Raw genomic sequence first — 22,758 nt, 5'->3', positions numbered from 1 at the left:
AATCTATATACTGTACACAGCAGTTAGAAAGGACAAGGTCATTAGTTATAACAAGTTCATTGACTACAACAAGTTCAAAGTCACCAAATAGCTCAAGATGGGGAATCTCCGGCAAAAACTCTTTTCACACTGGTTCCCCTCTTACAGAGTGGCTTTAGAGTAAAAGCTAAAGGAGGCCCACTGGAAACAGAAGCCATCCTTCACCAGCAAGGGCAACGGACTGGACTGTGATCCTACAGCAGTGTGCATCAGAAATAACCCGCTGGTCTCACCGGAGTTACAGCTGTGAAGATCTGACCTGAGAGGAGGAGTGAGTCAGCCACTCTGGGGCTTTGCCAGAATCTCAGAAAAACTCACAGCAGCTCCCAGGCCTGGCACTTCTGCCCAAAAAACCTGCTCTGCTCACTCCACGTCACAGTCCCAGAGTGGGGTAAATTTAGCATAGCTGTCTCAGCACAAACCTCCCCGCTCCCACTGCAGCAAGAGCAGGAGCTGGGCTGTTGTGTTCTGACTGTTCCAGGCCCAAGAACTGGTATACATTAGAGAAATCCTGAGGCTTTTCTAGCTTGTACTGGTGACCAGGTGGACTGGCTCCTTGTGAGCATGAAAATGGAGAAATTTGACAGCAGCTTGTGTACCTTCCCCTTGTAAAACTTTCTCCCTGCTAAGTACAGGGGAGGTGTTTTGGCAGCTGGGCCGCTGGCTTGGAGAAAAGACAGTGAGCTGGGAAATGCTAACACCAGTGAAACTGATCCCCTTTGGTTTTACTGGAAGGAGCTGGTCAGATTGCTCATGAAAAGCACTGGATAACACCCAGAGTGGTTCATCACTGCCTATTAATCCTCCCATCCCTCACTCTTTGGCACAGAGCTGGGAGGGCTATGGGGAAAGGAAGCTTGGGAGCCCTTTCACCTGCTCATACTGCATACACTCCTTGCTGCCACCCATGGGCCACTGCCACCCAGGAGTCCTGTGCATTTCTAATGCTTGATATGCACAGCATGCTGAAACCTGTCTATCTGCCTCTCGTACCATCAGGGCAAAGCAGCAGCGTTATTGTTCGCTACTGTATATTGGACAAAATACAAGACAAAAAAATCGTCCATCCTCCTCTGGGACACTTTCTTCCAACAAGAAAACTCCCCAAATCTCCAGCACTGTCAGTTTTCACAGCATCACAGAATTTGGGGGACATGTGAGCTGAGATTGCCACTCCCTCTGCTGGTGGCAGAGCTTTGGGCCTTGCAGAGCTGCTCTGGTACTGCGGTTTTGTGGGCACACAAGGACTTTTCAGGCACTGTGGCCCACGTCCTCAGCATCACTCCGATGTGGAGCTCACTGATGTCAGCATGTTGACGTGGGTGTAGAGACAGGAAGAGATAAGAGGCCGATGCAGTGCACCGAGACGAGGCACAAAAGATGTCAAGTGCGCTTCAGAATATTAGAAACTACTACTGCAAAACAAATAAGAACAACTGGGAATTGACGTTTATTGTTTGTAATTAGTCCAAGGAGAGGAAACCTTTCTTCTCTCATTGTTCTTCCCCTGTCTATCAAAGAATGAAGTGTTTAAACTATTTCTAGGGTCCTTTTGAGGATTTTAAATGAGGCATGTGTGCGTTTTTCTGCCTGGGAATATTCACTGCTGTCTGTTTTCATAAATAGATACGTGCCAACTTCTTTATCTTCTTTCTTTGTTATTGGAAGCCTCTTAGATTGAGTGCTTCAGAAATGTAGTGGCTGAAATGGAAAGATAATTTTGTACAGAAGAATTTGTCTGATATGATGCGCGCTCACTCAAGAACAATGAAACACCATTTTGGGATAAGTGTGATTGAAAATCCTTCTTTCTGATATCTTTGCTTTTGGTTCGTACAGAAGGACAGGCAAGCAGCAGACTGGGGAGTACAGGGTTGAATGTACCCTTGATGGGACCCTGTTTAAAATACAGCCCTGTCTCATTAAAAGGAGAGTCGATGAATGGAGATAAGAGATTTGAGGCATTGCACAGGCTGCCCAAAGCAGTGGTGATGCCCCATCCCTGCAAACACCCAAGGTCAGGGGATGGGATCTGAGCAGTGATGGAGCTGTGGGTGTCCCTGTTGTATGGGAACTGCTGAGTCACGGCCTGAACCTCTGATTGATCACCTGAGGTGAGCCATGAGTCAGCCAGAGGAGCACAGGTGAAGGCAATTCACCTGTGCTGCCGGAAGGGGTGGAGCCAGGCTCCACCCCTCCTGGACCTATTTAAGAGCTGGCTACCAGAGGGGAAGGATCTCTTCTGGAGATCCTCCTTTTTGGTATCTTCTAGTGAGCTCAACCCAAGGGTAAGCTCTTCTACTTATTCTCTTTTGTGATCCTTGTTTGCTTTGCCTTACTCTTTTGATTATATTGCAATTATAACATCTTGATATCTATTGATTATACACAATTGTATTGTGATTATAACATCTTGGTTATACACCTGTGCATTGCAAGGAGTGGGACCAGATGGCCTTTAGGGGTCCATTCCAGCTCAAATGATTCTGTGACTGCACAGCAAAGTGGTTTCTAGGAGAAATCAGTGCTTTGGATCCCTAGTTCATAGCCCAGGGAATTTTCTCTCTGCTCACATGTGGTGTGGAGGTCTCTTTCTTTTGCTCAGAAGAGGCAAGATCAATCCTTAGGAAAAATCAGGATCAGACTGAAAGCAAGGCCCAAATTAAGCAGATTTGGCTAACTGTGGAAACCTGCTGGTCTGATCAGGTTTGTGAGTCTCCATTTCAGCCTGTTTTGGTCAAAGCAGTTTGCCAGTGCAGCTGCTGAGAAGATAGACAGATAAAACCATATCATAGCAGAGGCTGCTGAGGCAGTCTTTCCTTACACATGAGTGCTGCCAGAGCTGCACAAAAACATTGCTTTCCCATTGCTCAGTAGCTGGCTGCAACAAGATAAGAAAGAGGTCTTTACATGACAGAGCTTTCTTGGCTCCATCAGCTGATTGCCAGCTGGGGGAAATCTGACAAAGGCTTTAAATTTGCCACAGTTTGCCTTTCCCAGCTGCAGCTGCTTGCAGAACCAGAGGAGAAACGTGTGGGAGCCGGAAGGAAAGGCACTGAGAAAAGCATTTGCAGGGCCCACAGCTGCCAGCAGAGCAGGTAAAGGTTTTAGAGAACACAATAGCAGGGAGCTCGTCTGTCTGTGCATGGAGATTCACTCTTGGCTGATGAGGCTGGGATCAGGTTGCAGTGAGATTTAGAGCTTGAGCACTTTTGCAACAAGGGCTTGGCCATCAGGTGGTGTGCGTGATAATAAGCTTTCTTCTCTTTTGTGTTCTTGGCTAGGAAGCTCTTAGGGTTCCTGCCGTGTGGATTCAGAGGGAGATCAACTGGGAAGCAGGGAGAGGTGACATCGTGGCTCTGAATCCTCTCCAGCAATCTGCTCTAATGTTCTGATAAGGTAAGAAAAAAAATATATCTGTGAGCTTCTATTTATCTTGGGCAGCCTTTTTAGAGGAATATCACACCTAGAGTCATACAAAATCAGTCAGAGGCTCGGAGCGTTTGTTAAGCTCTGTCAGGATCAGCTGCATACTTCTTTTTCTCTCTAGTAATAATGCATAACCTTTCATTGTGCAGTGACTCATCTGGAACGACTCGGGCAATCACTGCTCCCTCAGCACCGCTGACCACGTTTGTCTCTCTGGTTCCAGTGTGTGCTCACAGCACAAGGCGACTTCAGGAAATGAATTATGACAGTAGATGGAGTTTAGTGCAGAGGCTGAGGTCAGGAGGTGAAATAGCTGCACCTCAGTCTTACTCCCATTCTACAAAACCAGCGATCTCGTGTGCAATAAATCACACAGCAATCGCTGAACCTTGCTTAGGAGAGGAAGGGGAAGAATGAAGGGGTGCTTGTGGCTCTTTGGCCACTGTTTAGGATGGAGCAGGAAGCAAAGAAGTTGAAGAAATACTGATTAGCAGCTGAGACCGTAGCAATGATGCCTATGTACAGGGTGAATGGAAAACTCATTAAGCTCAGCTTATTAACACAAGGGGCTGGCTTATCTGTGCAACCTAGGCTGTGTTGCAGATCATAGAGGGATTCAGCATAGAGTTTGTTACTGTATTAAGGCAAACTCATATGCCACAGAAAGTTCCAGCCAAGCTAAGACATAAGCTACATAGATAGGTCATGAGCTTCAGAGTGAGAGCACTTGCCTGGAGGCAAATGCACCTGGTCACTCCCTTTTCCTCCCTGCTCTTTTCCCACCACATGCCTTCATTTCTTCACCTCTATAAAGGTGTTATGACACTTCTTTCTCTTTCTAGTTTGAAGCTGCAAAGTGCTCTGTGAGACCCAGCCAGGCAGCACAGGTTGAGATGGGGGCAGGGAAAGCTGCCTGATCTCCATTGGCTCTTCTGCTCTGGGCAAGTCAGAGCTTTGGCTGGCTGTGTTCTTGCAGCTTGAAGGCATAACATGATAGATTATGTTCAGCTCCAGCAAGAGGGTCTTGAACAGACTGCAGAACAGGAAGGTCAGCAAATTCATACGTAGGGTTAATTTCTGTCACTCTTTTCTTATGCAGCAGAGGTATACAATAACTCATCTGTCAAGCAAAGCAGTACCATCAGCTTCCAATGCTTCAACCTCTACGGCAGATCCTTTCTTTTGGAAAATAATCCCTTTGCAGCCTGCATTTAATGTCTGCAACTTGATACCTGCCGCTACGCATGCAAGATCAGAGCTGAGATGTGCTCCTGTCTGAGCTGGCTCTGGATGGAGGTGGTGTGAGTTAGTGACTTCATGAAGCTCCTTTTAAATGCAGTAAAAGAAACATTTCTCTGCTTTTCTGCAGAGGCTCCTTTTCAGCTGCATAGTGCCTCAGAGTTCTCTCTCCCAGTTAGAACAGAGCTGCTATTCCTCCTTTCTTCTTGTTCTGTTTGTTTATTATGGACTCTTCAGGGAAGTCGAATCTGCCCTTCTGGCAGACATCTATGACTCCTCAGCATTCAAGGAGTTTGACAGCCCATGTGTTGAGTAAGCACTCCCTTAGGTAAGGGCTCAGAGACGTGAAGAAGAAAGTCGTGGCTTTTAAGTTCTGCTCTTGCTGGTGGCTGTATTGTGTGGCAATGTGCTGGGAGAACTGACACCCTGGGGAGGTGAGAAGTGAGGTGCTGTAGATGTGGGTTGGTCATTGAGCTGCACCACAGCACGACTGCACTGAATCAGTGGCAAGGAGCAATGCCTCACACAGCTCTGCCTCCTTCAGGGGATGTTCGTGGAAGCACTGAAATGGCAGAAAACTCATCTGTCACCTAAACAGTTCCCAATGGCCCTTCTGCATCTCTTCACCAGAGCTGCCCTCCAGCCATGGCTGCATAGCTAAACCACCAACATCAAAGTGTTTTGTGATGTTTTTTGGTTTTTGTTTTGTAGAAAGGTGGACATTAAGTCAGAAAGCAAATGGGAAGCAGATGCAACCTGCACAGCTTTTTCCCTTTTAATTCTTTTCTAGACATCTTTCTCGCTGTACTGGCACTCTGCCTCATCTCGGGGCAGGACCAAGTGTTTGCTATTCGTGTGTCTCTTGCTAAGGTTGGCAGAGACAGCATCACTCAGCCTGATGTGTCCAGGCTGCTGCCCTGCTGATAGAATGTGACTGTCATTGACGTGGGAGCCTCTTGCTTGCTGGCCCATGAGGAAATCACTGGTGCTGCTGCCAGGGTGTGTGATGACTGCCAGCGGTGTCAGCAGAACTGAGGAGTGCTTGCTAATTGTGCACCATCAGATGCTCTACAAGAGATCCGCAGCCCTGAGATGCTGCCAGAGGAGACCTTGGCCCTGGGAGTTCTGGCAGAGCTCAAGCACGAGGGATTATGAGCCTGTTTTCCCTCCAATTGATCTGGGACAAGCCAGAGCAGTTCACTGAGCTCTGCAAATCCAGCCCAAATGAGGAACACAAGTGGGAATGGGAGAGCTCCTCTGCGGGGTCACCACCTCTCCTAGCTTTGCCTCCTGAGGGGCATTGCTCCCTGCTGGCCCTCCCTGTTTGGTGTAAGCAGTAAGGGCAGCATCTTCTGCTTTATAAGCAGAACCGATAAGACAGTCCCCATCCCCTCCTGCAGCACCTTCTATCTCTGGAAGCATTTCAACCTGGCTCCTGGGCTGGTTGGCCCCAACTGCCTGGGCAGTTAAATGTTCATCTCAAGGCCAAAAGGACCTTTCCAAGCTGGGCAGGAGTGCCTCCATCAGTTCCCTCTACAGTCCCAGGCTCCAGGATGTGAATAGGAAAGCTGATTGAGATGTGGAAGGAGCATGAGCTGCTTCTCTCTGATCAGCTCAACACCAGCACACAGTGCCTCTGTGTGGTGCTGATGTGTCAACTCCCTCCTGAGAGTTTAATTAATCACCTTAATTGTGTGGCTTCATTTTTCCCTGGAGTTTCTCCTTAAGGGGCAGATGAGGGTGAGAGAGTTAGAGAACATTTCTCCTAACCAGCCAAAAGCTTTCCTTGCAGAGATGCTCTGTAGCTCCCTAGAACCACATTGCTCCAAAGACCCTTTTACCCTTGGGACTGTTTTGGCTAGAGGAGGCAGCAGATAAAAGCCTAAGTGAAAAGCCCTGCAGGAGTGCTGTGGATGTGTCAGGAGGGATTGGGCTTGCTCAGTGTGGGTGGTAACACATGAGAGTGGCTGCTGGCACCAGCTGTGGGGAAGGTGCTCACAGATGTGGTACAATCCCTGCTGCTGCCTGATTTGGTGTGGCATCTCTTAATTTGTTTGTACTTGAAATATTTTTGCCCTGTTTGTCCTCGCTTCTGGGGAGAAAAATGAAATTGTGGTGTATTACTGCAGCGGTGGCTGTAAATGGATTTTGTAGCTATGTAGGTACAAAGTATTAGCCTCATAAATTGTTTCATCACTTTTCCTCTGTGGAAAAATGATCTGTCTATCAACCCCCAAACAGGCATGAATAAAAAGAACTATTTCTTTCAAATGCAGTTCAGCATTATCAGAAGTATGACACAGAGATCCCAACAGGACTATTTTTGCCTGCGCTTGAGTCTGTCTTACCGAAGGGATGGCTGGAGGAGTGAAGTGTGTGGAGCCCTTGAGCGGCATCACAACTACAATATAAGCCAGATGCTGGCAACTGTTTTGCCTCAGTGGTGATGGATTTATTCCAAAGGAGGTCTCACCATCTCCAAGCTCTCCCAACTTGCCACCAAGACAGTTGTCATTTCCAAATGATAATTTCTGCTCTCTTTGGGGGGAAGAGGTACTGTTTGAGACTATTTTGAGTTCCCATTGCATTCTCCACCGTGAGAACAGGCCCAGTTCCAGTTGGTGTTTTTTATGGTCTGGAAGAAAATGATAAACGTTTCAGCAGACTCATAAATGTCAGCTTTGTGGCATCCTGTGTTGTGGTTGGCGACGCGGTCACCTCTTCTTTGTAAGTCCTTGAGACTATAAACAGAGGAAAGAGTTGGGAATGGCCAATTTAAGCTCTGAGAAGTCTGGAGTGCAACTATGGCTTTTGGTGATCCCATCCAAAGACAAGGATGGGTCAGGGCTGCTTTGTTAGCAAGTGTCATCGTCCTGAAGGAAAGGACTGCAAGGCGGGACCGTCTGTGTTATTGCTTGCCATCAGGAATGTGGTCTGTCTTACGTCTGAGAAACAAAGGAGTGATTTGGGGGCAGCTGTAATTGTGTTTTTGGAGCGAGTTCCTGTTCAGATTTAACACTGTGACATTATGCTTCTAATGTGTGCAATTAAAACAGTAAAAATAACATCTTTGCCTGTAGTGGCTTGGTCAAGGAATCAGACATATTTTCCTTTTCAAGGAAGAGGCAACTGCAAAGAGAACAGGGTGTAAGGCAGAAGGATGTGTATGAAGGGCAACTGAAAAAGAGGAGGAAATGAAAGCAGGCAGGGCAAAGAGAAAAGTCAGAACACCTACAGGGAAAGTGGCAGTTTGTTCATTCTGAACTCATGGGCTTCTAGATGCTGGCTTCTGAAGATGTCCTTTTGTTTTTGGAGTCCAGCTGCATCTCTGTTGCATGCTGAAGGGCCTATGTTCCTTTATGTGTCCTGATGAGCTTTACCCTTTTCTGACCCACTACACCAACTCCCAGGCTCTGTCTAGCAAGGCTGGAGCTGGCAGGACACAGGCTGAGCAAACATCTCTGTGGAATGTATCTTTTGGAAATATCTTGCAATTTGCCTACATAGGACTTCATTAGCCCTCAGAGCTAAAGGGCAGTGCTTTCCCAGTGCAGAGTAAAGCAGCCCCCAACCTGTGTCCTCCTGCCCCACAACTGGCTGTTGCTCCTACCTATTTCACACCCATAGGTTTGCAGGGAACAAACAACAGTTGATCTGCCCAGTGAAGGATGTTTCAGCAGGGATTCCCTTGTTGGATTTTATTGGTAAATACAGTGGCATTTTAACCCAGCTCCTGCAGTGAGCTGTTCCTTTCCATTGGTAACATCCACACACATTGCATCCATCGCCATGCGGCCAGCTGAGGACTAGCACTAATTTGCATCCTACTCCAGGGCAAATACAATTTCTAGGGCAGCATTAAAATATCCAGGCTATTCAAGGCAGATTTTGATGTGAAGCAGTGATCTGTCAGTCTCTCTAGCAGCAAAGATAAGAGCATTGTGCACTTCAGGGCACAGGGGCAGAAGGTCTTCAGTGATGTGGCTACAAGTTAACAGCATGGCTGGGTGCTGCTGTAGTGCTGTGGCATGCAATGGCTGTGGCCATCATTTCCAGTGCAAGGATGTGCTGCAGCTATCTGGGTGGCTGATGATGGGTGGAGATGTGGAGGAAGTGGCCCCCAGCTGGATCAGGAAATTAAGGAAGACTGGCTGGTGAGGCTATCCCAACTTTCTTTGCTAGTAAAGGCCTCGTTTGGTGATTTCCACCGAAGAAATTTCAATATCATTGAGAATCTGCAGCTTGGTGATGGATGAAAGCTGTTTTTGGCGATGCTTGTACTGCAGGATTTTGTTTTCATCAATGAAAATGTGGAAATAATCCTGGTCAGAATAGATTTCAACCTGAAAGAGAGACTGTGTTACATTCACCAGGTGGACACATCCTCCCCACACCTCAGTGTTGTCACATCAGTGAGCACTCAGATCTGGGAATGCGCATCCAAACCCTCCCCCAGCTGACACGTGAACAGGTCATCTCTCCTTTGGGCAAAAGAAAAGAATAATAGAGCTTTTTGCTTTGTGATAGCAGAAACTGGTGACAGTGCAAAGCTTAAACTGATGACAAAAGCACCAGGGATTATTGCTGGAGCTGTGCGCATCTGCGCCAGAGCTGGCTATAAATCAGCAGCAAAATAGCAGGGACAAAAGAAATACTGACAGGAGGCAGATTCAGAAAGGGGACCTCACTGGGTACAGTGCTGGCTGGAAAGGTGAAGGCAGATCCTTGAGGACCACCCCAGTATTGGCTGGGATGCTCCTGCCCCACCCAAGGACATCCATGGTGTGACCCGGGGCTACCTGGAAGGGTTCCTTGGCTTCGAAGGGGAAGGTTTTGTTCACCTCCTCCTTCCCCCAGTGGTTGGCCAGGAAGGAGTTGCAAACAATTCTGGAGCTGGCGAAGCGGGGGTTAAAGTGGAAAGCGATCTGATCTCCGGGATGACTGAGGAAATTAATTTCAAACCTATAAAAACGAGAGAAAGGGATGCAGAAGGGCCGTGGAGCAGCACTGCTGTCCCAAGGGAGCTGTGAGCACGGCTGTACTCACATGCTGGTGCTGGAGCTGGTTTCACCCTTGACCACGACGCTCCAGCCGGGACACATCCCCTCTGGGTACAGAGCCTCGAACTGCCGCCAGGAGGTGATGGCAAAACAGGGCACGGTGGGGAACAGCACATTACAGCCCATCCCCAGCCACTGCTCCACGTCTCTGCTCCTCTTCTCCTCCGTCCCCCTTCCCACACGCTCTCTGCTCCAGCCTTTTTCTTGTTCTGAGCCTCAGGATGTTCCCCTTCTCAGGATTTTCTTTTGTATTTGCCACCCAGCTCTCTACAGAAGATCTCAGGGCAGAAATCCTGCCTGGCACAAAGGCAACTGCTCCTTCTCCCTGCCTGGACAATGTGAAATCTGTGGAATCCTCGGTGATGCTTTGAAGCAGCATGTGAAAGGCAGGGACTGACAAAGGAGCAGAGTAATGTGGCATCCAGCCCATCCCTATCAGTGTTACATGGATGACATCCCAAGATCTCCTTTCTGATCCCATTCCACCAGCTCCCCTCCCATTTTCAATGTTAAACGTGCATAGAACAAGCTAGAAAATGTTCCTTGTTGAATAATTCATAGTTTTATTAAATAACTCATTTTAATAAGAAGGGCTTGCCATTTCATCCCACTTTTTTTTTTAGCCCTCTTTATGGTCTTGCATTTCTGAGCATTGCCCTTCCCAAACTCATTGGGAAAAAATCTCTCCAGCTTTGGCAGCCCCTTTCCCAGCTCTCCCTTCCCATGGCTCAGTTCTTTCACACCCCTTCCCTTTCTCTGTTACCATTTCCCATTTCCAGTGCATTTTTGGGATGTGCAGGTTAAGCACATCCACAGCACTTACCCGCAATGCCATCCTGCTCTCCTGCTCTGTGCAGCAGATGTGGTTGTGCAGCTGGGGTGGGGGAGTCTATATAGGGCTGTCAGCCAGGGATTAGCAGAGGCAGCAGCCTGAGGTCACTTTTTAGTGCTGGGTGATGGGGAGCAGCAAATCCTGCTCCCCAGGCAGGGTCAGCCCACTCAGGCGTGCAAAGCTCATTCAGCCCCACTCATCCACTGAGCATCCCGAGCAGTGATGTGATGGAGGCAGGGTGGGAGCAACGGGGCACAAAACAAGAATGTGGGCTCCTGAAGGTGGAGGAGATAACAGCAGCTCTTTCTGCTGCAAAGTCTGTACAATCTTTTTTTTTAGTGTTTTCCTTTTATTTTTTTATTTTTATTCTTTTTCTCACAGCCTGTATGGAGCCAGCAGGTTTGGGATGCCACTGTGCTGAGCTCAGAGCGGTTCCCTTCCCTGCTGGAAACAAAGTAGGAATCTGGGGATGAGAGAGCTTTTGTCAGATGTTTCCTGGTGTGGAAAGGCACCAAGAAACAGGTTGTGATGAAATGAAAGTTGATGTATACTAGAGATGGGAGTTTGCATCAGCATTTGTTAATGTATAGTTGGGCAAAGCTATGCCAGGGAAGGGAAGGGTTGCTGTGCACCCATTTTCACAGGGTCAGTGCACCAAAAGCACGTTCTGGCCACCCCTTCGTGCCTGGGAGGCCTTGATTCTCCCTGGATGGTCCTACAGGAATCCCTGGCTTCTGTGGTTGAAAACTTCTTGTGCTATGGGCCATGGTGCTGATGTTATTTAATGTTTGCTTTGTTTCCAGCAGCTAAGCAGAATGAGAGCTGCTATCCCAGGCCCTGGCGCCCTTGGCAGATGACTTAAAACTCAATCCAACAGGCATTTAAGCCAAGAGCCTCTCCTGGGGCTGTAAAACCAAATCCCAGGCTGGGTTTTGCCCCTTTGGTCTCCTGCAAAAGCAAAGTGCTCGTGGTGAGAAAATGTGCTGGGAGCACTGGAACCGAACTCTGTGCTTCAGATGGCAGTGCTGGGAAGTGCTGAGGGACATGGTTTGGTGTCACACTGGGGATGGGTTGGATTTGGATTTGGCAATCTTAGAGTTCTTTTCCAACCATAATGATTCTATTCTATGATTCAGTGAAGGTGCTGAGGAGGCAAAGGATGCTGTGCAGAGAGGAAGAAGCAAGGCTCCTATCTGTGCCAGTGCCCACCTCACCCCTGCAGCACAGACACCAGCACGAGTCACAGTTTCTGGAGAAGCTGCTGGAAGTGCTGGTTTTGTCTTGTGAAACCAAGCACTGCCCACAGATCTGCAGCTGTCCTGGCAGGGCGATGTCCAGCTGGGCCCCGTGAGAGTTCCCAGTGCAGCTGCTGAAGCCACCAGCAGCAGCAAGTGCTGAGCTCACTGCCCTGCTGCTAACAGTGGTGCTTGGCCAAGCAGTGCTGGAGTTGTGGCTTTTCTGCAGGGCTGCCCTGCAGGAGCACAAAAAGCAGCATAAATATTTTTTGGAGAGATGGGTGAACTCTTGAGGGTGGAGAAGGTTCTGACTGCTCTGCTTCTGGGGATAGCAACTATGGAGATGCTCAGTGCTCCCAAAATTCAGTTTGACTCCTTTTGGTGAGAGCAGTAAAAGCTTTGGGAAAGGTGCAAACACAGCAAATTGTGCCCAAATAGGGGCTGGTTGTACAGGTGTGCCTTGTTTGCCTTCTGCCTGTTGTGCCATTCCTTGGGAGCCATCATCACCTCTGCTTAACAAGGAGGAAGGGAGTGGGAACACGTCTAAAGTCAGCTGTTGGAGGTGGGCGGTTGGCTCTCAGTGGCATTGCTTTTCCCAGGCATGCTGACTGCGTGCTGCTGGCTTACAGCAAAGAAAAACACGGCACAGAAAATGAGCTGATGGTCTGACAGCTTGGTTAGCTGCAGGGGCTCTTCATTAGCGTGACACTTTGGTGATTATCAAATCTCTTATTAGCAGACCTGCTCACGCATTTGTCAGCCATTTGGTTGTACAACAGGCAGTGTTTGCACCTATCCCTAAGCCGTTACAATCCTTGTCCTGCTCTCGGTCATTTGTCCCCAGGCTCTTCTCCTGCTGTTCATGGAGTGACAGAAGTGCTCAGCGAGGAGCCCAACACTGATGCTTCCCACGGGGATTTTCACACAGATCTCCCCTGTGAGAAACTGCTTCTCTGCAAGTGCGGTTGCGTTCATTAGTCTGTAGAGGTCTCCAAACACACAGGATGCATTCTCAGGACCCCAGTGCATTCCTTGCATCTACACTCCATAAACCAATTTTCCTGTGTTCTTGCGACCGCTCTGCACGTGATTCTTTGGCTTCTGATACCTGCTTGTATTTTACTGTGAGCTCTTGTAGGAATGTGGTGTCCATCCCACACTTAACTCAGTTGTGCCCCGACATTAGGCATACTCCCCTGCAGTGCTGCATGCTGTTCTGTATTTACTTTGTCCTGCCAGCCAGAAACTACAGCACGCTGTCCTGGTTGTGTCCACACCTCTTACAGTGCTGTGTATGCCCTTGGATGCTGTTGCCCTATGCCCTATTAATATCTGACCTTATATGTACTCATGCATATATATATATATATATATATATATATATATATATATATAACGCAGCTGGGAAACCTCAGTGATACACACCTACTGGTGGCTTACAGATCAGCCCACATGCTCAAAATACACCAACGAGGCACTGGGCTGGTGCATGCAGGGTTGCTTTGGGTACCTGGTGCTGGGCTGCAGCCAGAGCCACGCTCCTCTGCCCCGTTGCTGCTCAGGGATGGAGAAACTTGGGAGCTACCCCTGGTAACTCCCTTGGGGTTATTAGCACAGGAGTCTCCAGGCCTGAAGCCTTAAAGAACTAGCAATATTTAACCTAGGAATTGTGTATTTTTTGGTATGGGGGGTGCAGGCTTGGCCATATTTGCTCCACCAACTCAGTAATGTCTCATGTCTACTTTTTCGTTTCTTATTCTGTCCAACGAACCAGCAGCCGTGTCGGGGCTGGGGTTCTGTCCTCCCTGTGCTGGCTGCCGTGGGGTTGGGGACAACTGTGTTTTGAGCATCCCCACCCTACTGCCTGCTTTACAGCCTCTGCTAACCGCTGTTTCTGCTCTCTCCACGTTGCAATTTGTAGGACCTGCCAGGAGAGGGCTGGAGACTCCGGGCAGTTCGCTTAGACGACTGATAACCATCAGACGAACGGCGCAGTGCACGAGTCTGATGCCAGCGCAGCCTGATGCAACACCTCTGTGCCTCCGCTCCGGGATGTGCTCTGCTCTGCAGCCCGCACCTCTCCATGCAGCTCCTTAAAGAGACCGCTGCCCCTCTGAAAGCGCCCTGCAGAGCGAGCTCAGCCTAAAAAAAGCCACGAGGAAAGAAAAACATCACACCCTGCAGGGCGGCAAGAGACATGGGAAAGCTCACACCCACCGGCACACGCTGCCTGTGCCCGGCCCTGTGAAGTGTCAGCTCCAGCACGGCCCTAACGAGCTGCTGAGGCGTTGGGTCCCACCCTGTGTCTGTTTATCCGTGCCTTGGCGCAGTGGCAGCGTGTCCCCTGGTCCTCCTGTCTGGGGAAAGGGAAGTGGTGCTGCTCCTCCAATGCGCCTGCAGCTCTTGGTTATGAGCTCCTGTTGGCAGGCATGTGAACGATGGCACAAATCTCTGCCTCTGTGCATGGCAGTGCCACTCCTCTCTGGGCCGGGCATTGCAGGAGTGCAGCTGAGGCCAAGGCCTGCTGCTCCCTGCTCCCTCATTGGGACTTTCCTCTGGGCAGCTTTGAGGAGTGGGGATGAAAGGCGGCACGGTGGAAGCACGAAGCTCGCCTGGTTTATTTTATTTATATCTGGCGTCTGCTTGAAAGGAAGCCAGCACTATCAGCTCCAGCACCACCGGGTTAAATGAGTAAATGAAAGAGGAGTTTTGCGTATATTCTGGAGCTCATGTTTGCTCTTATATGGGCATTCCACCAGGCGCTGCTTGCTGGTACTTTGCTGCTTCTGGTGTGGGACATTCAGGCTCCAACAGTGAGCCAGGGACCTGTCTATGTGTGACAAGCAGGAGGCAACAGAGGGTGGATGAGCTCAGGCTACAGCCACCTCCATTCCCCTGGCCAGGGCTGGCTGCATGCTCTGGCCCTGCTGCAGTCAGGGCATGGTTGTTCTGTCAGAAAGCAAGGCGTGGTGCAGGGTGTTGTTTACCACCCAGGATTCCTTGAGCCAATATTTGATCATCTGTAAGTATTTGCCCTGCTGTGTTTGCTGGTACCTGATTTATCCCTTCCAAACTCCTCAGGGAAACACCTGCCTCCTTCTCCTCAGGATGGATGGGGAGGAGCAGCGCTGGTGCAGAGCCCCTGTGGTCCCTGGTGTCAGAGTGTGGGTGCTGTGTGTGGCCCTCATGGGATCTCTGACTCATGGCTAAAGTGATGACAGAGCTCTGGGATGGAGAGGGGAGAGATGTGATCCCTCCATTCTCCACTCCTGTCTGGATGTGGGGAATTTCTGCTTCCTGGGGATGCAGTCAGGTTTGGCAAAGCCCATTCCATCCCCTGCAGCCTCTTCAAAAAGTACTGTCAATCCAGAAGCACTTCCCAGGTGAGGTGAGGCTTTGAGGGCCAGGTTTCCTTGGTCTAAGTCACTCTGATTTGGTGCTGAGTGATTTACTGCCCTAAAATGCTGGGGGAGGGGGCCCAACTGTGGAGGGGCTGCAGCTTGGCCGCGGGCTTTCACTCCCACAAGTAACAGCACAACAGCCTCTTGCTAATGCTCCCCCTGCAAGCCCCATGCCAGCTCCTTGGACAGGGACCCACGTGGCAACAGGCCTGAGCACGGCACAGGCAGCCACATATCATCAAAGGCTGCATTCCTCCCCGGGAGCTGTGCGTGGGATGGAGCTGCAGTCGTGCGCCTGCAGCTGCTGTTGGGGAGGAGGAAGAGGAGGGGGAAGCCCAGAGCTGGGTGGAAGGAGGGAGCTGACCTGCGAGGTTTGAGTATACATCAGACACAGGTGCATCCATTGAGCTGGAGCTCTGGAAGCTCTTGGCAGGTTCCGTGTGGATGGTTTGGGTGTGGGGACATCGGGAGGTGTGGAGCCCACCAGCTCTTTGCAAGGGTTGTTGGCACGAGGAAATCACAGTGGCATGCAGGGATCACACAGGCTTTCCCATGTTCATGTCTGAAACCCTGACAACAACTATCCTAGAGGCTGCATCCATCCCAGCCCCTGGAGTGATGGGGGAATGATACACAGGAGATGAGTGTACAGAAGGGCATTTTTGGCTTGGCAGGCCTGAAAGGAATCAATACCAGCAAGACTCCAGACAATGATCAGCCTGACCACCAAGTCAGCAAAGCCTGAGCTTGGAGTCTTGGTCCTCCCCACATGAGCTGTGACCTCTGCTGCATGGGGCTGGCATCGGGGTGTTGCAGCACGCTGCGAGGCAGCAGGGGGGACTATGCAGCTTTCTGCTATTTTGGAGAGCAGGGAGGAAGAGGAAGGGCTGCTGACAAAGACTGAAACTCGAAAAATGACGATGGTGACAAAAAAACCTTCTCCCATTTGGGGAACCAAGTGTATTTGTTTCCTGATGTGATCAGGATAGCTCAAACTGAGAGAAGCACGTTTGTGTTATTGACTTGAAACATCTCAAGTTGAATGGATTTTGGGGATGGAGCAAAGTCTACCAGTCTCACTCCCTCCAGACCCACACAGGGGCTGGGAGACCTCTTCAGCCAAACACCTAAACCTTAAGCCTGAATCCTTTCTCTCTTTTCCCCCAGCAGCTCTTAGCTGTGCCACCATGCAGGGCTTGCTACCAGCACCAGCTGCCTAGTGGCAGCACCCAGGCTGCACCAGGTTAAGCCAAAAAGGTGGCAGCTGGTGGCACCACATTTTCCTTCCCTCTAGCCCTGTTTGCTGTTGCTCATCCTGCTGCTCACCCTGATCCCCCTCGGGAGTTCTGCTTCCCTCTGCCCCTTCCCGCAGAGAGACTCTCTGACTCTCCTCCAGCTCTTCATCTGCAGAGAGCAAAGTTGTTCTTGAGATGAACAATAAGACAGTCAGTGCCCCAGGGAACCTGTGGTCAAGGCAAGGAGATGCCATGTCATTTGGTTTCTTCTTTATTTTCATATTGGCTTTTATAGCTGCAGATGGGCTCCAGCCACAAATCCAGCTCCCAGTGCCTTGGGTGGAGGCTGCTGATTCAGTCTCTCTCTATTTCTGGTGATGGGCTTATATATAATTTATTCCTATGTAGTTACAGATATAGCTGTGCAGAGCATGAGAATTTCAGTGGGGACGTGAAGGGTGGTTTATGAGTGAACCATCAGTGTGTGTGAGAGGAACAGCCATAAACTGGTAACAAGGGCACAGTGCTGGGAGATGCTTCACGCCCTGTGAAGGGGTTCATCCAGGGAAGGCTGAGGCTCACCGCAGACATACCCACATCCTGACTGCAATGTTCCTGCTCATAGAGCTGAGCTGGGGAGTGGGGCTGAAGGTCCATCAGCTTGGAGCTCAGGAGAGCTGAGGATGTATCTGCAGCTCTTCCTTGTGCTGCGCTCGGCTGCACTCCCACCAAGGCTGATAGTGAGTTTCCAACCCTATGCAGGGACCAAGCAGGCAGAGAGATGTCCATCAGTCATGGCTGGGGCATAGCTCCCATGGATGGGATGGAAAAGGGGCTGCAGGGTTCCACCCCCAATCTCCACAAACGATCTGGGATAGCTCTGATCTGCCTGAGCACTTAATCAATCCAACTTTGTACACGATGCAGAGTGTAGCCTGGGCAGAGGTTACCACACCATGACTCTGCTCCTCACGCCCTCTGCTTTCCCTCCTTCTCCTTCTGATCCAACTGCTGGGAGAAATCCCTTTTTATTTTCTTTTTTTTTTTCTTTTCTCTCTTTTCTGGAGTTTTTAACCAAACTCCAAAACATCTGGAACAGCTCATGGAGCTGGAGAGGATTGTAACGCTGAGAGTGGAAATAGGGTCATGGAAACGGAGGCACCCCATTGGATTAATGCTCGAGAGCAACACTTGGGAAGGCTTGAGGTCAAAACCTCACCCCCTCCCTCATAAAGGAAAAGAGTTGGGAAAATCCTGGTGAGTCCCCGGGAGATGTTTGTCCACACCACAAAACCACTGCCTGCCTCCAGGTGCTGCTCATGAGATCTGTGCCTGGGGAATGTTTCTGGACCCATTGTGCCCAGCGCCCATTGGTACCTATTGTCTTTGTGCATGGATGTGGCACTCTGCTGTTTAGGTCTCCCAGCTCCAACATTTTCTCCTATGTGGCAAACTGACAGGAGGTCGAGAAAGAAGTCAGTATTTTGAAAAGGGCAATAGGGCCCCTGGGGTTATTTAGAGCCTGCCAGCTTGACATCCATCAAGGCTGACATACTGAGAGAGCTTTTACAGAAAGCAATGTGAAGTTAATTAAAGGAGGGGTGTGACTGATGCCAGTCCCAGCAGATGATGAAAATAGATCTCTGCTAAATTCTTCGTTTCTGCAGGGCTAGGATTTGGGCTGATAAAGATGATACTGTCAGTGCAACAGGCCTGGCTGTGTGGTTTGATTTGGTGTCTGGCTGTGGTACAAATGGAGCCAGAGTGGAGCCTACCACTTACATTGATACACAGATTGATAAACACCGGTGATGTAAAACCACGATGGCATGCTGATGGGAGGTCAAACATGGGTGCCTGTGGGCTACAAAATGCTGCTGCCAGGGGGAAATGTGGTCACACAGCTGCTTTTCCAGCAGGGCTGCACAGAAACTGGCTCTTGAGCCTCCCCAGCTTTACCTGCTCAGTGGAAAAAAATGAAACCCTTTGGATAATATTTGTAAATGGCTGTTAGAGGGTAAGCCAGTGTGGTGCAAGCCAAAAAGTGCTTTTTTTTTTTTTTTTTTTAAATACAACCACAGATATTTCTAGGAATGAAAAGGGAAGATATGTTTATAGAATGGGACAACCTTGAAAAGAATCTAAAAATGTGAAAGCCATGGCAGAACTGTGGTTTTGGCCTAATTTTTTAGTGGGACAACCCCTAAAAACATCTCCATGTTCCCCTAAAGGGAAGCCAGGCTCCTGGAGTGCCCATGTGTGTGGCTGCAAAGCACTGCAGCAACTCCAAGCTCATCTGTGGTCTTTGCTGCGGCAGTGCGGTGTCCCTGCTCCAGTGTCCCCTGGCCAAGCAGGAGGGTGGTATAAAGAGAAAGTCCAGGAAAAGAGCCTCAGAAATGATTAAGGGACTGGAAATGTTGCTGGTGCAGATAGAGTGTTGTACTCAGTTTATTTAATGTGGAAGAGTTTGGGCTGATGGGTCATGGCATCCCTAAAGGTCAGGTTGGTGACAGGGGAGAGTTTCCCAGCTGACAGCCACCAGCAGGGTAGATTGAATGGACGGACACTGAAAGAGCACGGCTTTGGGACGCTTGGTTCATCTGATGGATTCAAATGGAAACCTGGACACCCTGCTCCTCTGCTATGAAACCTTAAACTCTGCAGGGCACTGCCACCTGCCAGCCTACAGCGGGACGGGACGGGAGCCCCGCTGATGGCCTCAGGCTTTTCCCATCCAGGCGAGAAAACAAGCTGTGAAAAAAAGTAAACATGTCACTGAAGTATTTTCCCTTGCAGATGGGTTGATTTTTTTCTGGGCTCTGAGAAAGGACACGAGGAAGCTGCCGGCACACAGAGTGCACCAGCCCTGACTTCACAAATATTTGAATAACGTTTGCTGTTGCAGTACATGCTATTCCACAACAAACTAAAAAGTAATGGTAAAAAATCAGTGTCACTGGGCTCTAACAGATGTGATATCTGCATGTTTCCTGGTGTCTCGCTCAGCTCTGAGCCCTAGCAGCCACCTTCAGCACCATTGCTGAGCCAGGCTGTTCCTGGGCCAAATCCCTGCAGATTTGGTCATATCCAAGTCCATTTGTGTGACCTGAATCACACTCCACAGATGCCTGTTCCACCATAGAAATATGGGTGCCATTCACTGTGCCCCTTGCTTAGCCCATGGCCGGGCCATTGTTTATGTAGGGCCTCCTCAATGTGCCTTTGTTATTGTGCTCTCTCACATTTCCTGCATTTGAACCCCTTATCACAGCCTTGCCCCGGGAATATGTGCACAGGAGGGTGCGTTTTATGGGCTGATAAGCTTCTATTGCTGGCAGCCTTATTGATGGGATGTCTGGAATCAAGAGGTGGGGATCCTGCACTTGGGTGGGGGCAGGGGGGTCGGGCAGCTCTGTGCCCACTTAGCCCTGGGATGGATCATCTTTCTCCCTTCACCTTTTTTTTTTTTAAGCATTATTTTAGAAATAGGAGGTGGCCAATAAGGTCTTTGCCAAGTGCTCGCTCCCTCTCCACTTTTGCTCTGAGCCTTTTAGTGTGTGTGCGCGTACAAGTGACGAACAACGATTGAAGAGCTTTATTAGTCCCATAACTAAGCTATAATAGGAAAAACCTGCATCCTTCCTGCCAGCTCCTGGTGTAAGGATAGCAGATCCCAGTGAGCACCCTGCCCATGCTCACAGCCACATTTGTGGGGTTTCTGTTCTCCTTTATCCCCAGATCGCCTGAGGTCAGGCTGGATGGGGCTCTGAGCACTGTTGGAGTTGTGGGTGTCCCTGTTCATGGGACCAGATTGCCTTTAAGGGTCCTTTCCAACTCAAATGAGTCTATGATTCTATGATTCTGTTTGCCTAAATTTCAGGGACAGAAAACCTCTCCAGAGGAAATTCCCCCAGGTGTTGGCTGGCCATGGCTGTGCTGACCCAATTCCCTGGGATGTCTGGCTGTCCCAGATCTGACAATCCTGATGATTCCCAGTGTTTTGGGAACTCAAACTTCAGCCTCCTCCAGCAGCTGGCATTCCTGCATGCACTTGTGTACGTGCAAGGTTATATCATAACAACTTTTTAAGCTATGAGGCTTTTGAAGTGATAGCCAAGGTTTGTTTTTACATGTGTATCGAGCCAAGCCCCTTGTTGGGGTGTTTACAAGATGCTCTTCTGTTTGCGGAGGCTCGCCTCACCTTCTGAAGCAGGGAGCATCTCAGTGCTCAGCAGGGTTGGCATGAAGATGAGCTCAAGCCAGTGTCAGGAGGGAAGGCAAATGACAGCAGCCTTGGAGGGCTTCCTGCTTTCTGCTCAGCTGTGGCCCATGGTGGGACAACCAAGGAGATGTGGAGGAGTAGAGGCAGACCAGGCGGACGTTCTATAGAAGAAACAGGGAAAACTTTAAAATCATGGAGCCACTCATGCCATTCTTCACCCCTCTATCCACACTGTTGGGTGGGGGGACTCACAGTATCCCCAGGAACAGCAGGTTTGCCATGGGTTCCCTGCATTTCTAGGCTCATTTGGGGGTTTCAGAATTCCAGTGTGACCTCCAGCAATGACTCCATCAGGGGCTCATAAGGTGGCTCATCCCACGTTTACTGCTGAGTTTGTGCAGGGCAGCATCTTACAGACACCCCATTGGCTGCTCATTTCCCCACACCCCACATTTCCCCACATCATCCCATATTTATTTGATGTAAATATCCCAGCTGAAAGGCCGAGGCCGGGCAAGCAGCAATGGAAACAACCATCACCCACAAGGACTGGGCAGCACATCCCAGCCCCATGTGGGATGGAAGCCGAGTGGTTACACTCAGCCCCTTCTGCACTGCTGTTCCAGTCACAGCTTGCATGGGCTTCCTTGCAGACATCTGGCAGCTGGGCTGTGCAGGCAGCAGGAATGTAACGAGCTGTGCAGATGAGAGGTGCTGCGCTCAGGTTGCAGCCCGTGGGGCAGGGAGGCAGTGTTTTGTTTATAAACACAGGCGGGATGATTAAGATAAGAAGGGGATGGTAATTAAATTAAATTAAGGCTCTGGAAGTCGTTAGATGAGCCTGAAAGCATTGCCAGCCGCTTTAATTCCTATCTCTGCAAAACAGGGGCTCTCTGTGGAGGAGCAGCAGAGGGTGACGGGGGACCATGGGGCTCTTCCATCAGCTCACTAGAGATGCAGTTATACCCCAGTAGGGGGATGTGAGAGAGATGGGTGAAAGTAAAGCAGGAGAGAACTGTGAGAGGCAGGGAAAGGTGTGCAGCCTCTTCTCCTCCCTGTGGCAGAGCTCCAACGTGGAGCCAAGGCACAGGAGGACAGAGGAGCTGAATTCCAGCGGGATGCAGCACACAGTGGGACACCCACATGTGTGCAGGCTGGGGCAACCAAACTGGGTTAAAACGGGTTAGGAAGAAAGTTTTGGATGTGTTCAGATCTTCCCCTCAGAGATTGCAGCTCTACCTGTGCCAGCTCAGAGCAAAGGATGCAGCAACACTCAGAGCCAACAAGTCTGCCTGCAGGGCATGGCATGGCATGGCACAGCGTGGCACGCCTGGCTGTGCACCTGGGACAGCACTCCTCTCCTGGGGCTGTGTTTTGTGCACACTGGCACAGGGTGCCCAGAGAGAGGGTGGATGCCCCCCTCCCTGGAGATAACCATGGTCAGGCTGGATGGAGCTCTGAGCACTTGATGAAGCTGTGGGTGTCCCTGTTCATTGCAGAGGAGTAGGACCAGACAGCTTTTAAGGGTCCTTTCCAACTCGATTCTATGATTCTATTTACATGTATATATAAAGTGCCTATCACCATATCGAGGAGACAATACCAACAAACTGTAATCATGGCCTGGATGGATCACCTGACCACAATAAAGCATCCCTTGTCTGGATCCTTGGAGAGGGGGAGAGACCCTTTCCTTTGGGAGAGGTCTTACAGAGATACTGTGAGCAGGTAAATGGGGACTGCACCTTTCTAAGGATGGTCCCCAAGGGGAAGCCAACCCCTTGTGCACCAGTTGGCGTGCTGAGGGGTGTTATGGGGGCTTTCCTCCCATTGATCTCCCCAATTAGTCTCCCATTCCCTTATTCTCCTCTTCAAAGCACTCAGCATCATTAATCTCTTTGGGGTATTAATGCTGGGCTGAGCTACCTCCGCCACCCCAGCTCCCAGCACACACTAACAGCTATTGGCTGTGCTGTCACGGCTGTTAAGGCTACAAAAGCTGCAGTAATGTGAGCTTCTGGGGCTGTTGTCCAGAGAGGCCCAGGCACTCTGGGCCCTTTTGAAGG

At 49.9% G+C, this 22,758-nt stretch overlaps 1 protein-coding gene and 1 long non-coding RNA gene across 5 annotated transcripts; one reads left to right on the top strand and one right to left on the bottom strand.

Annotated features, from left to right (window-relative positions):
- The first annotated feature begins 3,033 nt into the window (after window positions 1-3,033).
- Window positions 3,034-17,113, top strand: LOC125700928 (uncharacterized). Of its 4 annotated transcripts, none has more exons than XR_007380087.1 (3): window positions 3,034-3,137; window positions 3,324-3,438; window positions 13,756-17,113. It is a non-coding gene; the product is annotated as an uncharacterized LOC125700928 (long non-coding RNA). The 4 variants fall into 4 exon arrangements; XR_007380090.1 differs by lacking the exon at window positions 13,756-17,113 and adding an exon at window positions 12,679-13,144; XR_007380089.1 differs by lacking the exon at window positions 13,756-17,113 and adding an exon at window positions 10,031-10,589.
- GRIFIN (galectin-related inter-fiber protein) lies at window positions 8,881-9,993 on the bottom strand. The gene is made up of 3 exons (XM_048962242.1): window positions 9,754-9,993; window positions 9,507-9,669; window positions 8,881-9,050 (listed from the first exon to the last, which is right to left on the bottom strand). Exons 1-3 carry the CDS (start codon window positions 9,891-9,893, stop codon window positions 8,886-8,888), a joined length of 468 nt encoding a protein of 155 aa, XP_048818199.1. The 5' UTR covers window positions 9,894-9,993; the 3' UTR covers window positions 8,881-8,885.
- Window positions 17,114-22,758: the final 5,645 nt, after the last annotated feature.

The sequence above is a fragment of the Lagopus muta genome, chromosome 15, assembly GCF_023343835.1.
Source record: "Lagopus muta isolate bLagMut1 chromosome 15, bLagMut1 primary, whole genome shotgun sequence".
In the NCBI taxonomy this organism is placed as follows: Eukaryota; Metazoa; Chordata; class Aves; order Galliformes; family Phasianidae; genus Lagopus; species Lagopus muta.
This window is presented reverse-complemented; position numbering and strand designations above follow the sequence as displayed.